Source organism: Mesoplodon bidens (genome assembly GCF_964165515.1).
Source record: "Mesoplodon bidens genome assembly, chromosome: 14".
NCBI classification, from domain to species: Eukaryota; Metazoa; Chordata; class Mammalia; order Artiodactyla; family Ziphiidae; genus Mesoplodon; species Mesoplodon bidens.
In genome coordinates this window covers 13804275-13817786 of record NC_138170.1, presented here as the reverse complement: position 1 = coordinate 13817786, position 13512 = coordinate 13804275, and the positions used below count along the sequence as shown (strand labels likewise).

The following is a 13512-nucleotide window of genomic DNA, read 5'->3' as shown; positions in this document are numbered from 1 at the left end:
AATCCGCCTGCCAATGCAGGGGACACGGGTTCGAGCCCTGGTCCAGGAAGATCCCACATGCTACAGGATAACTAAGCCCACATGCGACAACTACTGAACCTGCGCTCTAGAGCCATGAGCACAATTACTGAACCCACGTGCCACAACTACTGAAGCCCACACACCTCGAGCCCCTGCTCTGCAACAAGAGAAGCCACTGGAATAAGAAGCCCACGCACCGCAACGAAGAGTAGCCCCTGCTTGCCGCAGCTAGAGAAAGCCTATGCGCAGCAACGAAGACCCAACACAGCCAAAAAAAAAAAAAAAAAGGCAATCTACAAACTATGAAAGAATATCTGCAATGCATATATCTGAAAAAAAGTTATGTCCAGATACAGAGTATTTGTACTCGGAACATATAAAGAATTCCTAGAGCTCAATGATAAAAAGACACACAACCCAAGTTAAAAAATGGGCAAAATCCTTGCAAGAGTCAGACGTGGGGGCCACAATGAGAAGTTTGGATTTTTTGGACTCTATAAAAGAGTCCAAATGGCCAAGAAGCATATAACAATGTGCTCAGCATCTTTAGTCATTGGAGAAATGCACATTTAAACCATAATGAGGTGATATTACAATCCCTCGAGAATAGCTAAAGATGGGAAAGAGTGACAATATTGATGAGGATGTGGAGCAACTAGAATTCTCATATATTGTTGGTTGGAATGGAAAATGGTGCAGTCATTTTGCAAAAGTGTTTGGCACTTCCTTACAATATTAAACATAAACCTACCCTTCAACCAGCAGTTGCATTCCTGGGGGTTTACAAAAGAGAAATGGAAACAAATAGCCACAAAAAGACTTGTGCATGAATGCTTGTATCAACTTGATTCGTAATAACCCCAAGCTGGAAACAACCCAAATGTCCCTCAGTCAGAGAATGGACAAATTGTGGAATACTCACAGATGGAAAACCACTCAGCCATAAAAAAGAATGAACTACGGATACAGAAAACCACACGAATGCCTTATCTGCCTGGAAGAAGACAGACATGAAAGAGTACATACCATATGATTCCATTTATGTAAGTTCAAGAACAGGCAAAGCTAGTGAATGTTGATGCAAAAAGAAGAGTGGTTGCCTGTGGGGGGCAGGGACTATGAAAAGGAGCAAGAGGGCACTTTCTGGGGGGCATGGGAACGTTCCATGATCTTAATTGGCGTGATGGTTACATAGGTAGATAATGGACCAGAACTCATGCATTTATGCTCTGTGCATTTCACTGTATATAAATTTTACCTTAATAATAAATATTAGATCACCATGCCTGATGTTTGGGGCAGAGTGGAACAGGAGGCCAGCTGGGAGGTTGTTACAGTAGTCCAGGTGCAAGATGATGGTGGGAGATGTTAGAAGTGGCCAGAATTGGGGTCTCTTTTGGAGGGAGGGTAAGGACTGGATAGCCCAGTAAGCAACAATCTTGTTTAGAGCAGGCCCCAGATGACTGAATCCTTGAAAATTTATTTATTCTATTTGTATATTTTACTCTGATTCCTTCTCTTTCTAAAATAATTTAAGGCTCATTGTAAAAAAGGACATGTATTCAGTAAGACTGAGACGATGTAACTAAAATAGGGAAATTGAAACTAGAAGACAGAAGAAGCACATATGCCAGTTTGGGGACTGATGTTAGAAAACTAAGATCAGGAACCTGTTTTTGCTCAGTCCTCTTGGTAGGGCTCCTAATGGGGCCCACTGATGGGTTATAAAGGGGACAGCAAGGGTCTTTAAGATCAGAGGGAAGACAGCTCAGATTATAGATTCCCAAGCAATGTTGAATCAGTTGATTTTAGTTGAAGAAAAAGATTTGTCTTTTAGAGACTCTCTGGGCTTATAAAACCAAAAATGTACATTTTTGTAAAATTTGATTTGTAACAGAAATATTACATCATGAAGGTCTGATACATCAAGTGCTCTACAAAGAAATGGGGTTTATTTTAGGGAAAACTACCTTCCTTCTGTTTGAGACTGAATTTATTAAGCAGAAATGTAAATAGCATGGGGTATAATTTTGGATAAAATACAAGTTTCAGTATATTCTCCATACATATATGGAATCATTATCATTAAAAATTACTATAAACTAACAGTCTGATATGGGAATTGAGTTTGACTTGAATGTATTAAATCTAAATGAAGGCAGCTATTGATACAGTAGAAATACTGCAAAAATGTATGCTGAAAAATGCATTAATTATTGATTGATCATTATCAGTATGGGCAGTTCAGTATGCTGCCAATTGAATGTGAGGGGAACCTTGTCAATATTTGACAGTCTTTAGGAACAATTAGTGGATCGGAAATGAAAGAAGAACTGAAGAGAGAATTTACGTGCGGAAAAGATATTTAAAAATATATGCTAGTAAGGAAATCCATCAAATCAAGCCTCATCTTAGTTCTGGAACTTTTGCTCAATGTCTTGAGATGGACCAGCCCAAATGAATGCTTAAATCAACATCACAGCATTAATGGCGAACTCCTACGGCATTGCCCATTGGATCTAATAGCAAAGATCGTGGTCCTGTGCAGAGATTCGGGAAGGAAAAGAACTGTCATGAACAATTTATAATGCTCCAGGGTGGCTACATTTGGGATGGGTTCTTTAGCAAATGTGACTGCAATTTATTTCAAACTGGTGAGTAAAAATGACCACAGCTGGATACCACCAATGACAAAGTCATTCTCCTGCCTCCACAGTGTAAATGGAGAGAATGAAATATGAAGAAAACCATGACCGGTTGGAGATTCTGAGGGATTTACTTAGTCCTGATGGTTAAGGTTTGGCTCCAGCAGAGCAGGTGGTTTAAGGGGAGGAGGGGGTTGTTGGAATGAGGTGGGCTGGGGTGACTGTCAGCAAGGTTACCTGGCACTGGGACGTGTTGGTGTCAGGTGCTCTTTTGCGACAAGGCTGGTGGTACAAAAGAGGGGTGGGCTGGCAATAAAGATTGGACCACCCAGGGTCCCGGGGCTCCCTCCAGCTTAACAGTGAAGGGCATTGAGGGCTGGGGACAAGAGGTCCATGTGAAGAATACAAAGATCTGGTTTCTGGCCCTTTTTCTACCACTTACTAGATGACCCTGGTTGGACAAGTCTTTTGACCTCCCTGAGCCTAGACTTTTCCATCTGTGACATGGGGTCAGCACTTCCTGCCCTGCTCAGCTCCTCCTGGAGGACTGCTGCGGGGATCTGCAGGACAGAGGACCCAGGGGCCCTCCAAAAAAGCCCGCGAATATCCGCTACAGTTGTTTTTTATTATTTGCTGGGAACGAACCCTCCTGTGTGAGCGGATACTGGAGCCAGGCAGTGGTACGTGCTCCAGCCTTGGAGGAGTATTTTAGGAAATAATCAATACAAGATGCACTGGGTTTGAGCCACGATAAGAGTCATAAATTTTGACAGTCTGCTGCTTGATAAAATTAATAATGCTTGAGAGAAACATTGTAAAAATCTATGGGAGGGAAAGCAGAGTGTGTCTGGGGAGAGAGTCTAAGCCAGTGTGGAAACTGTCCTCTAAGGAAGGTCGGCTCCTCCTCCCGCCGGTGGGGAGGTTTACACGCACATACGCACACGTACACACAGGCATACACACACCACACACATATGCACTTGTGCACATGGGCAACAAGCACCAGCTTTGTTGGCTGTGTCTCAGAAGAGACTGGTGAATCAGAAAGGCTAGCATTAATTCCAACAACAGATAATTGGAATTACCTTTGGAAGAAATGCCACCTGCCTCTGAAATTCTAAAATAAAACAGCGACAGTGTTCTTGCCCTGTCCCACTTCTCGCTGGTGGAGAAGAGTGTGCTTGTGTAGCTGTGGGATTCGAGGCTGCTGTGCACAGCAAGGGAGAAGAGGGTAACATAGGGTGACCAGACCTCATGGTTTTTAATCAAAGCCCTGAGATGCTCTGTGGTTAGAAAGGAAGGGGAAGAATACTGCTTTTCCTGTGTCCAGAATGTTCCCAAATCTTCCAAATCCTCTGTCTGGGAAGATTGTCCAAGACATCAAGATTGTCACCTGGACTTGTGCCAGCTGCTCACTGTTGGTGGGAGCGTCGGTGAAGAGATGCTGCAGGTCTGAGTTGCTATGTAGAACCGTGGTAGTGGTGAGGCGGCCCAGGGACAAACTTGGTTAAGGCCATGTGAGGCCAAAGGGGAGTCCGCCAGGGGCTGGCCTCCATGCACATGCAGTTGACTTGCTATCGTGTGAGTCTTTAACTACTTCGTCTGTGGTCAGAGACCAGACGACCCCATTAAATAAGGATGAACAGATGTTCACTACCATATATAAAAGAGATAAACAACAAGGTCCTACTGTACAGCACAGGGAACTTATTCAATATCTTGTAATAAACTATAATGGAAAAGAATCTGAAAAGAAAAAAATATATATATATGTAAAACTGAATAATTTTGCTGTACACCTGAAACTAACACAATATTGTAAATCAACTATACTTCAATAAAAGTTTTTTAAAAAGGGATGAAAACATTGGCTACTGTTCAGTAGAGTGATGGAATTACTCTTAATTTAAAAATTGCTTTTGCTGTGTTGAATTTTTTATTGTAAAAGTAACATCTGTTTATTATTTTAAAAAATGTTAATTTAAACGTTCAGAAAAAACCGTAAGGAAATCTTGACATTGGGTCTGTCATGTTTTCAGGCAGAGAAAACAAAGAATTTTGTCAGTCGGAGCCTGGTCATAGGAGAAGTCCTCTCATAGCAGACATGGCCACAGGAGTAAAGGTGAGAGACACTGGGCAGCCTGCCCTTCATGAACTGATGGTTTTGAATGACAAGGAGTAAAAAAAGAAGAAAAAAAAAAAGACTCCATAGGCATCAGGCTATTCCTGCACTAGATGTTTATAAGATGGTACACCTTTCAACCCATCCCCCTTGGGGACTTCCAAGACTTCCAAGACTTCCTCTTCAACCATTATACTCAATACTGTATTTGTTTTTCTTTGCTTTTCTTTTTGTAAAGCTTTTTTGCATTTATGTCAATCAATTTCCTTTATTCTAATTTTATACAGACAGTATCGTAGTCATTTGTGATGTACTTTCTTCACTTAAACATTATCACTAAGATTGATCTATATTGTTGCATGCCACTGTAGTCATTTTGTTTATTTTTTAAAAAATCTTCCTATTTTGAAATAATAATGCTCACAGGAAGTCACAAAAGTAGTACATAGAGTCATGTGAACCCTTCACCCAGTTTCCTTCAGTGGTGATATCTTATGTAGCTGTAATGCAGTATAAATCAGGAAATCAACATTACTACAGTACTGTTGACTGTAGACCTATTCAGATTTCACTAGTTTTTACACTCAGCTGTGTGTGTGAGTTTGTGTGTGCGTGCACATGTGTAGCTCTATGCAGTTTGGTTCCATATATAGTATCATGCAACCACTACCACAATCAAGATATAGAGCTGTTTCATCATCACAAAGAAACTTACAGTCGTGCCCATTTTCTTTTTTTTTTTTTTTGCGGTACGCGGGCCTCTCACTGTTGTGGCCTCTCCCGTTGCGGAGCACAGGCTTCGGACGCGCAGGCTCAGCGGCCATGGCTCATGGGCCCATCCGCTCTGCGGCATGTGGGATTTTCCCGGACTGGGGCACGAACCCATGTCCCCTGCATTGGCAGGCGGACTCTCAACCACTGCGCCACCAGGGAAGCCCAGTCGTGCCCATTTTCAAACGCATACAGCCCCTACCCTATCCCTGTCCTTTGGCAACCACTAATCTATTCTCCATCTGTATGGTTTTGCCATTTCTAGAACGGTATATAAATGGAAGTTCATTAATTTTTGACTACAGAAAGATATTCCTTTGGGTGAATGTGCCACAGCACTTGGAATTCTTAGACTTCTCCATTTTTGCTGATAAAATGGGTATAAAATGGCATTGCACTGTGGGCTTGCTTTGCATATACCAGCTCACCAAGGATGGTAAACAGAATAGCTTGAAAGGTGTGACTGCCATGGCCCCTTCCTGTGCCCTGAGCCTCCCAGCAGGCATGTGGCCCTGCATTTGCCCTCTTCTCCCTCCCTGGACACCACTGCATCACCAAATCAGTCCCTACATGTAAATATCCAGTCCTGATATCCCCAAAGGGGAGAAATTATAATTAGAAAATGATGAATGAATGATCAGGCAAGAAAGTAGGTCAATCATTGATGAGTCCAAGATGGAAACTCTTTCTGTTCTGCAATGTAGACATTTAAAAATGGGTAGGAATTAAAAACGAAGAAATCTGTGAGCACCAGCTGCGGTGAGGGCAGCCACCATTAGGTCCTTTGGGGAAAACTGGCTTCCCTATGATTTCATCCAGGCAGGGTCTCTTCTCTCTGGGATGGGTTGGCTGTGGCTTCCAGAGAGAAGAAAGTCAGCTGAGATGCAGCAAATAGATCCTTCTCTCAGAAATCCTAGAGGGTCCTGGTTGAGACTCATGATCCTCCGTTGGTGCTTTTACCATATGCCCACACCTGCCTTTTCTTTAGCAAGCCTCCGGTGGACCATGACCATGGGAAGTCTTCATGGGGTGTTGCAGCTCTCTGGGTGGGGAGCCCTCTCCTCTCCACCTCCAGGGTCTTGCACTGAGCCTGGTGCACACAGTTGCATAGGGAATGTTTGAGCAAATGAGGGAGGGGCAGCTTGTAGTTTCAAGCAGGACTTAAGAAACATTTCAACCCATTGCAATATGTGGACCTTATTTAGATCCTGGTTCAAACAACAGACTGTAAAGAAAAATTAGACATCAGTTGGGGAAATTTGAAATTGGATATTTGGCAGTATTAAAGAATTATTATTATATTTGAGGTGGAATAATGGTTGTAGGGTCATGCTTTTAAAAAGAGTCTTTAGGGCTTCCCTGTGGTGCAGTGGTTAAGAATCCATCTGCCAATGCAAGGGACACAGGTTCAAGCCCTGGTCCGGGAAGATTCCACATGCCACAGAGCAACTAAGCCCGTGAGTCACAACTACTGAGCCTGGGTGCCACAACTACTGAAGCCTGTGTGCCTAGAGCCCGTGCCCTGCAACAAGAGAAGCCATTGCAATGAGAAGCCCATGCACCGCAACGAAGAGTAGTCCCCACTCTCTGCAACCAGAGGAAGCCTGCGCACAGCAACAAAGACCCAAAGCAGCCAAAAATAAATAAATAAAATAAATAAATTTTTTTAAAAAAAGAGTCTTTATTTTTTACAGATGCATAGGAAATACTACTTAGGGATGAAATGATAGGATGTCTGGGATAAACTTCGAGATCATCTGGGGTATAGAATGGGAGGGTGAATTGGGGGAAAGATGAATAAAATGGATCATGAACTGGGCATCACTGAGTTCATGATACTCTTCTATTTTGTTTGAAATTTTCTACAATAAAAAGCTCTTTAAGAAAGTTTTACTCCTGAGTATCCTAGAAGGAAATTTGAATAGATTTAAGGGACTGGATCTTTAAAAATGCTTCTCTGGTCACATCAGTCTCAGCTGAAAACCCCTTCCTGTTAGCTTTAGAGAAACCCTCCAACCCTTGACATGTCTCACAGGTTTTCGTGTGGTATGGCCCTACACTCACGTCTCCAGACACCTTCTGTGCCACGTAATCCTACCCAGGAGATCTGCTGTCTTGAACTTCTTTCGGTCCCTTGTTTCCATATTTGGACCACTCATGCTATCAACCTAGAATGATCTTTTCCCCTCCTTCACCTGCCTGACACCTGCTCATTCTTCAAGTCCCAGTTCAAGTGTCCTTCCTTCAGGTAAACCTCCCTCAAGCCTGCAGTTTAAATCCCACCTACATGTCATCTGTCTTTTGTGCCTTATAGTATTCTGTCATGGCATGTACCCATTTTTTTATGATCAAGTTTTTTTCGGAGGGGTTTAAGATTAAGTTTTATTGGAGTATAGTTGCTTCACAATATTGTGTTAGCTTCTACTGCACAGCAAAATGCAAGGATTCTGCAGTATATGCAAATCAATCAATGTGACACACAATTAACAAATTGAAGAATAAAAACCATATGATCATTTCAATAGAGGCAGAAAAAGCTTTCAACAAAATTCAACACCAATTTATGATAAAAACTCTCCAGAAAGTGGGCATAGAGGGAACCTACCTCAACATAATAAAGGCCATACATATATGACAAACCCACAACAAACATTATTCTCAATGGTGAAAAACTGAAAGCATTTGCTCTAAGATCAGGAACAAGACAAGGGTGTCCACTCTCGCTGCTATTATTTAACATAGTTTTGGAAGTCGTAGGCATGGCAGTCAGAGAAGAAAAAGAAATAAAAGGAATCTGAATTGGAAAAGAAGAAGTAAAGCTGTCACTGTTTGCAGATGACATGATACTATACATAGAGAATCCTAAAGATGCCACCATAAAGCTATTAGAGCTAATCAATGAATTTAGTAAAGTTGCAGGGTACAAAATTAATAAACAGAAATCTCTTGCACTCCTATACACTAAAAATGAAAGATCAGAAAGAGAAATTAAGGAAACAATCCCATTTACCATTGCAACAAAAAGAATAAAATACCTAGGAATAAACCTACCTAAGGAGGCAAAAGACCTGTATGCAGAAAACTATAAGACACTGATGAAAGACATCAAAGATGACACAAACAGATGGAGAGATATACCATGTTCTTGGATTGGAAGAATCAATATTGTGGAAACAACTATACTACCCAAAGCAATCTACAGATTCAGTGCAATCCCTATCAAATTACCAATGGCATTTTTCACAGAACTAGAACAAAAAATTTTACAATTTGTATGGAAACACAAAAGACCTTGAGTAGCCAAAGCAATCTTGAGAAAGAAAAATGGAGCTGGAGGAATCAGGCTCCCTGACTTCGGACTATACTACAAAGCTACAGTGTTCAAGACAGTATGGTACTGGCACAAAAACAGAAATATAGATCAATGGAACAGGATAGAAAGCCCAGAGATAAACCCACGCACCTGTGGTCACCTAATCTGTGGCAAAAGGAGCCCAGAATATACAATGGAGCAAAGACAGCCTCTTCAATAAGTGGTGCTGGGAAAACTGGACAGGTACATGTAAAAGAATGAAATTAGAACACTCCCTGACACCATACACAAAAATAAACTCAAAATGGATTAAAGACCTAAATGTAAGGCCAGACACTATAAAACTCTTAGAGGAAAACATAGGCAGCACACTCTCTGATGTAAATCGCAGCAAGATTTTTTTTAATTAATTAATTTATTTTTGGCTGCGTTGGGTCCTCGTTGCTGTGTGTGAGCTTTCTTTAGTTGCAGCGAGTGGGAGCTACTCTTTGTTGTGGTGCGCGGGCTTCTCATTGCAGTGGCTTTTCTTGTTGTGGAGCATGGGTTTTCTGTTGTGGAGGCATGTGGACTTCAGTAGTTGTGGAACGCAGGCTCAGTAGTTGTGGCGCACCGACTCTAGAGTGCATGCTCAGTCGTTGTGGTGCACGGGCTTAGTTTCTCCATGGCATGCGGGATCTTCCTGGACCAGGGCTTGGACCTATGTCCCCTGCATTGGCAGCTGGAGTCTTAACCACTGCACAACCAGGGAAGCCCGCAAGATCTTTTTTGACCCACCTCCTAATGAAAATAAAAACAAAAATAAACAAATGGGACCTAATGAAACTTAAAAGCTTTTGCACAGGAAAGGAAATCATAAACAAGATGAAAAGACAACCCTCAGAATGGGAGAAAATATTTGCAAACGAAGCAACTGACAAAGGATTAATCTCCAAAATATACAAGCAGCTTATGCAGCTCAATATCAAAAAAAAACCCAATCAAAAAATGGTCAGAAGACCTAAATAGACATTTCTGCAAAGAATACATACAGATGGCCAACAAACACATGAAAAGATGCTCAACATCACTAATTATTAGAGAAATGAAAATCAAAACTACGAGGTATCACCTCACACGGGTCAGAATGGCCATCATCAAAAATCTACAAACAGGGCTTCCCTGGTGGCACAGTGGTTGAGAGTCCGCCTGCTGATGCAGGGGACACGGGTTCGTGCCCCGGTCCGGGAGGATCCCACATGCTGCAGAGCGGCTGGGCCCGTGAGCCATGGCTGCTAAGCCTGTGCATCCAGAGCCTGTGCTCCGCAACGGGAGAGGCCACCACAGTGAGAGGCCAGCGTACCGCAAAAAAAAAAAAAAAAATCTACAAACAATAAATGCTGGAGAGGGTGTGGAGAAAAGGGAACCTTCTTACACTGTGGGTGGGAATGTAAATTGATACAGCTGCTATGGAAAACAGTGTGGAGGTTCCTTAAAAAACTAAAAATAGAGATACCATATGATACAGCAATCCCACTACTGGGCATATACCCAGAGAAAACCGTAATTCAAAAAGACACATGCACCCCAATGTTCATAGCAGCACTATTTACAATAGCTAGGACATGGAAGCAGCCTAAATATCCATCAACAGAGGAATGGATGAAGAAGATATGGTCTATATCTACAGTATACCCATTTTGGATTGATGTATTTGTTCACAGGTCTGTTGTTTGTCTCTTAGCACCACTAGAGGGCAAACTCCTTGAAGACTGTCTCTGTCTACAGTCTTGGTATGTAGGAGGTGTCAGTACATGAATATTAAATGAATGCATAGAATCAAAACTGTATGGCAGTTACTGAAAAGGTTAAATTTAGAATTACCATATGATCCAGGAGTTCCACTCCTAGGTATATACCCCAAAGAATTAAAAGAGGGACTCAAATAGATACCTGTATACCAATGTTCATTGGCAGCATTATTCACAGTAGCTGATAGGTGGAAAGAAACAAGTGTCTGTCGACAAATGAATGGATAAACAAAATATTGTATATATAAGTGTCTGTCAACAAATGGATGGATAAACAAAATATTGGAGGTACCATGGAATATCATTCAGCCGTAAAAAGGCATGAAGTTCTGATACATGTTACAACACGAGTCTTGCAAACATGATGCTAAGTGAAATAAACCAGACCCATAAGGACAAATATTGTACGATTCCACCTGTGTGAAATTTTGAGAATAGGCCAATATATAGAGGTAGAAAGTAAATTACAGGTTCCCAGAGGCTGGGGGAAGAGGAGAATGGGCACAGGTTGTTGGGGGGTGATGAAAAAGTTTTATAAGTAGTGGTGATGGTTGCACAACGCTGTTAATGTACTTCATACTGCCGAACTGTACGTGTAACAATGGCTAAAATGGCAAACTTTATGTTATAGGTATCATATCACAATAAAAAAATTTTGGAAAATTTAACAAAAATGATGATTCACCCTGTTTGCTTTCCCACACATCATTCATTGCAGGGGAATTTTTTTTCTTGTGCTTGGACACCCTAGACAGTTAGCGGAACGTGTAGGTTGTGCTTCTGGTCCAGCCCAGGAGGCCATGGCTGCCTTTCCTGTTCGTGCTGGAGGGAGACTTCCAGGGAGGGGACGCAGTGCCTCGGGAGCAGGTTGGTCACGACTTCCCCAGATCTCGGTGCCAGCCCAAGGCCCCTGCTGGCTTTCCTGGTCACCTGAGCTAGCCATCAACCTGAGCATCAATTCATCAGTGTCATCTTCACCCCGCAGGCCTGAGCGCCTTCTCTCTGCCGCTGGGTCCATGTCATCCAGAGGCTCCAGGCATCCCTAAGTGCTTTGGACAAACACAGTTGAACTCATGCAGCCAAGTGCCGGCTGAGCCAGGGGCTGCTTGGAGAGTGACTCACAGTGAGGGGGCGGGAAAAGGACAGAGGTGCCAGGGAGACTTTCTCTCCTGAGGGCTTTGAATCCCCACTCTAGCTTGGGAGCCAGCCCAAGGTCTCCCGCCAGGCAGGCTGATGCAATCTGGACGGACTCTACAGCCCAAAGAAACATGACCTGCTTCCTTTTCTTCTTCCCCATGACGGTTAGCTTTCTGCCTTATATGAGTCATCTCACTCTGTCTTAGTTTGCTTGGGCTGCTGTGATAAAATGCTGCAGATCTGCTGGTTTAAACAACAGAAATGAGTTTTCTCACAGTTCTGGAGGCTGGGAAGTCCAAGATCTAGCTGTCAGCTGATTCAGTTCCTGGTGAGGGCCCTTTCTGGCTTGTAGTCTGACCACCACCCAGCGGCTCACCGTGGCGGCCACTTTCTGGGCACCTTTGGTCTGCCTGCCAGGCTGGGCTCCATGCCCCTTACAGGAGGCACCTGCTCAAAGTGTACATTGGGCCAAGGAGTCGTCTGCTTAGAGCCCTCCAGGGGCTCCCCCATTTGGTCAGATTCCCTGCGCTTCAGAGCATGTGGCTTTGGCAACACACGGGTCAGCACGTGGGGGAAGAGGCCCACGTCTGGACGGACTGTGGGAACCAGGGTCCCGCAGGCACTGCCTCGGTTAACTCCTGTAGTTTTCCACAAACCTGTGGGTTTCACTCACCCAGCCCAGTGCTCCTACTAATAGCGTTTAGTGAATGGAGTCTTTCAAAAAGTGGCTGAAACACTCATTGTTTTCCCCTCTCCAAAGAGAAGGAAAAAATGTAAAACCTAGGAAAACTATACTGTAAAGAACGTTTTAGCCACCAGCCAAAGAGATTTAAGGCTGGAAAATTCAACCTGTTTTAGTTTTAGAAAAATATTTTTCTTTAACTTGATTTCCAAGAGGGTTTAGGGGGAAAAAAAATCTACCATCTGGATGGATTCCATTTTCCTGGGTTGGAATTAGTAATGCAATTTGCAGAGTCGGCAGTGATTCCGAAGAGCAGGGCTCTGAGAAATCAGGGCGTTAAGCATCCTCCGAGGATACCTGATGATTCTCCAAATGAAAAGCACCTCCTATGTGAGATGTAATTAGTGAAATTCGTCTATCGTGATGTCAGAGCGTTTTACCTGGTCCAGTGGTGCAGTCTGAGTTGATGGGGCGGCCTTTCTGGAAGTTAGCGTCAGGCTGATCACACACGTGTGGTGCAGGGACTGGTCCTCACCAGAGGCTGATGACGGTTCTCAGACAGGAGCATGTGAAGATGCCATTTCTGCTGCTTCCCTGCAAGGTCTTCCTTGGGGTTCACTGTGTCCACTGGGGCTCATGCCATTGCAGTGACCCCAGAAAAAAGGCACCTGTTGGCTGCTATACTCGCAGAGTCCAGGGTATAGCTGGCTTCAGGGGTGGGTGTGTGGGACCTGGTCTCTCTCATCTCTCGGTTTCACCTCACCTTCATCCCACACGTTGGCTTCCTTCACCAGCTCTCGTGATAGCAGGAGGAGCCCTGGCCTCCATTCTTCCAGGTTCCATTGCTTCCAGAAAGAGCTTCTCTTCACCAGTAGCTGACTCGTGTGTCCCAGTGGCAGCTCTGATCGGACCCATCCAGATCACGGGTCCATCCCGAAGCATCCCCGTTGGCCATGATGTTATGCAGTTCGGCCAGTCCTGGGTCCCAGGCTCATCCTAAAGCTGGGCTGGAGGTTGACATTAGCCACGAACCA

General features: G+C 43.5%; 1 protein-coding gene across 1 annotated transcript in view; it reads left to right on the top strand.

Annotated features, from left to right (window-relative positions):
* Nucleotides 1-13512, top strand: part of ACOXL (acyl-CoA oxidase like) — a gene marked incomplete at its 3' end in the record, with an annotated part of 353946 nt that overhangs the window by 33365 nt on the left and 307069 nt on the right. Inside the window, 2 exon segments of the mRNA XM_081254598.1 lie at nt 4706-4757; nt 4760-4788. Of these exon segments, the coding sequence (XP_081110724.1) occupies nt 4706-4757; nt 4760-4788 (81 nt within the window).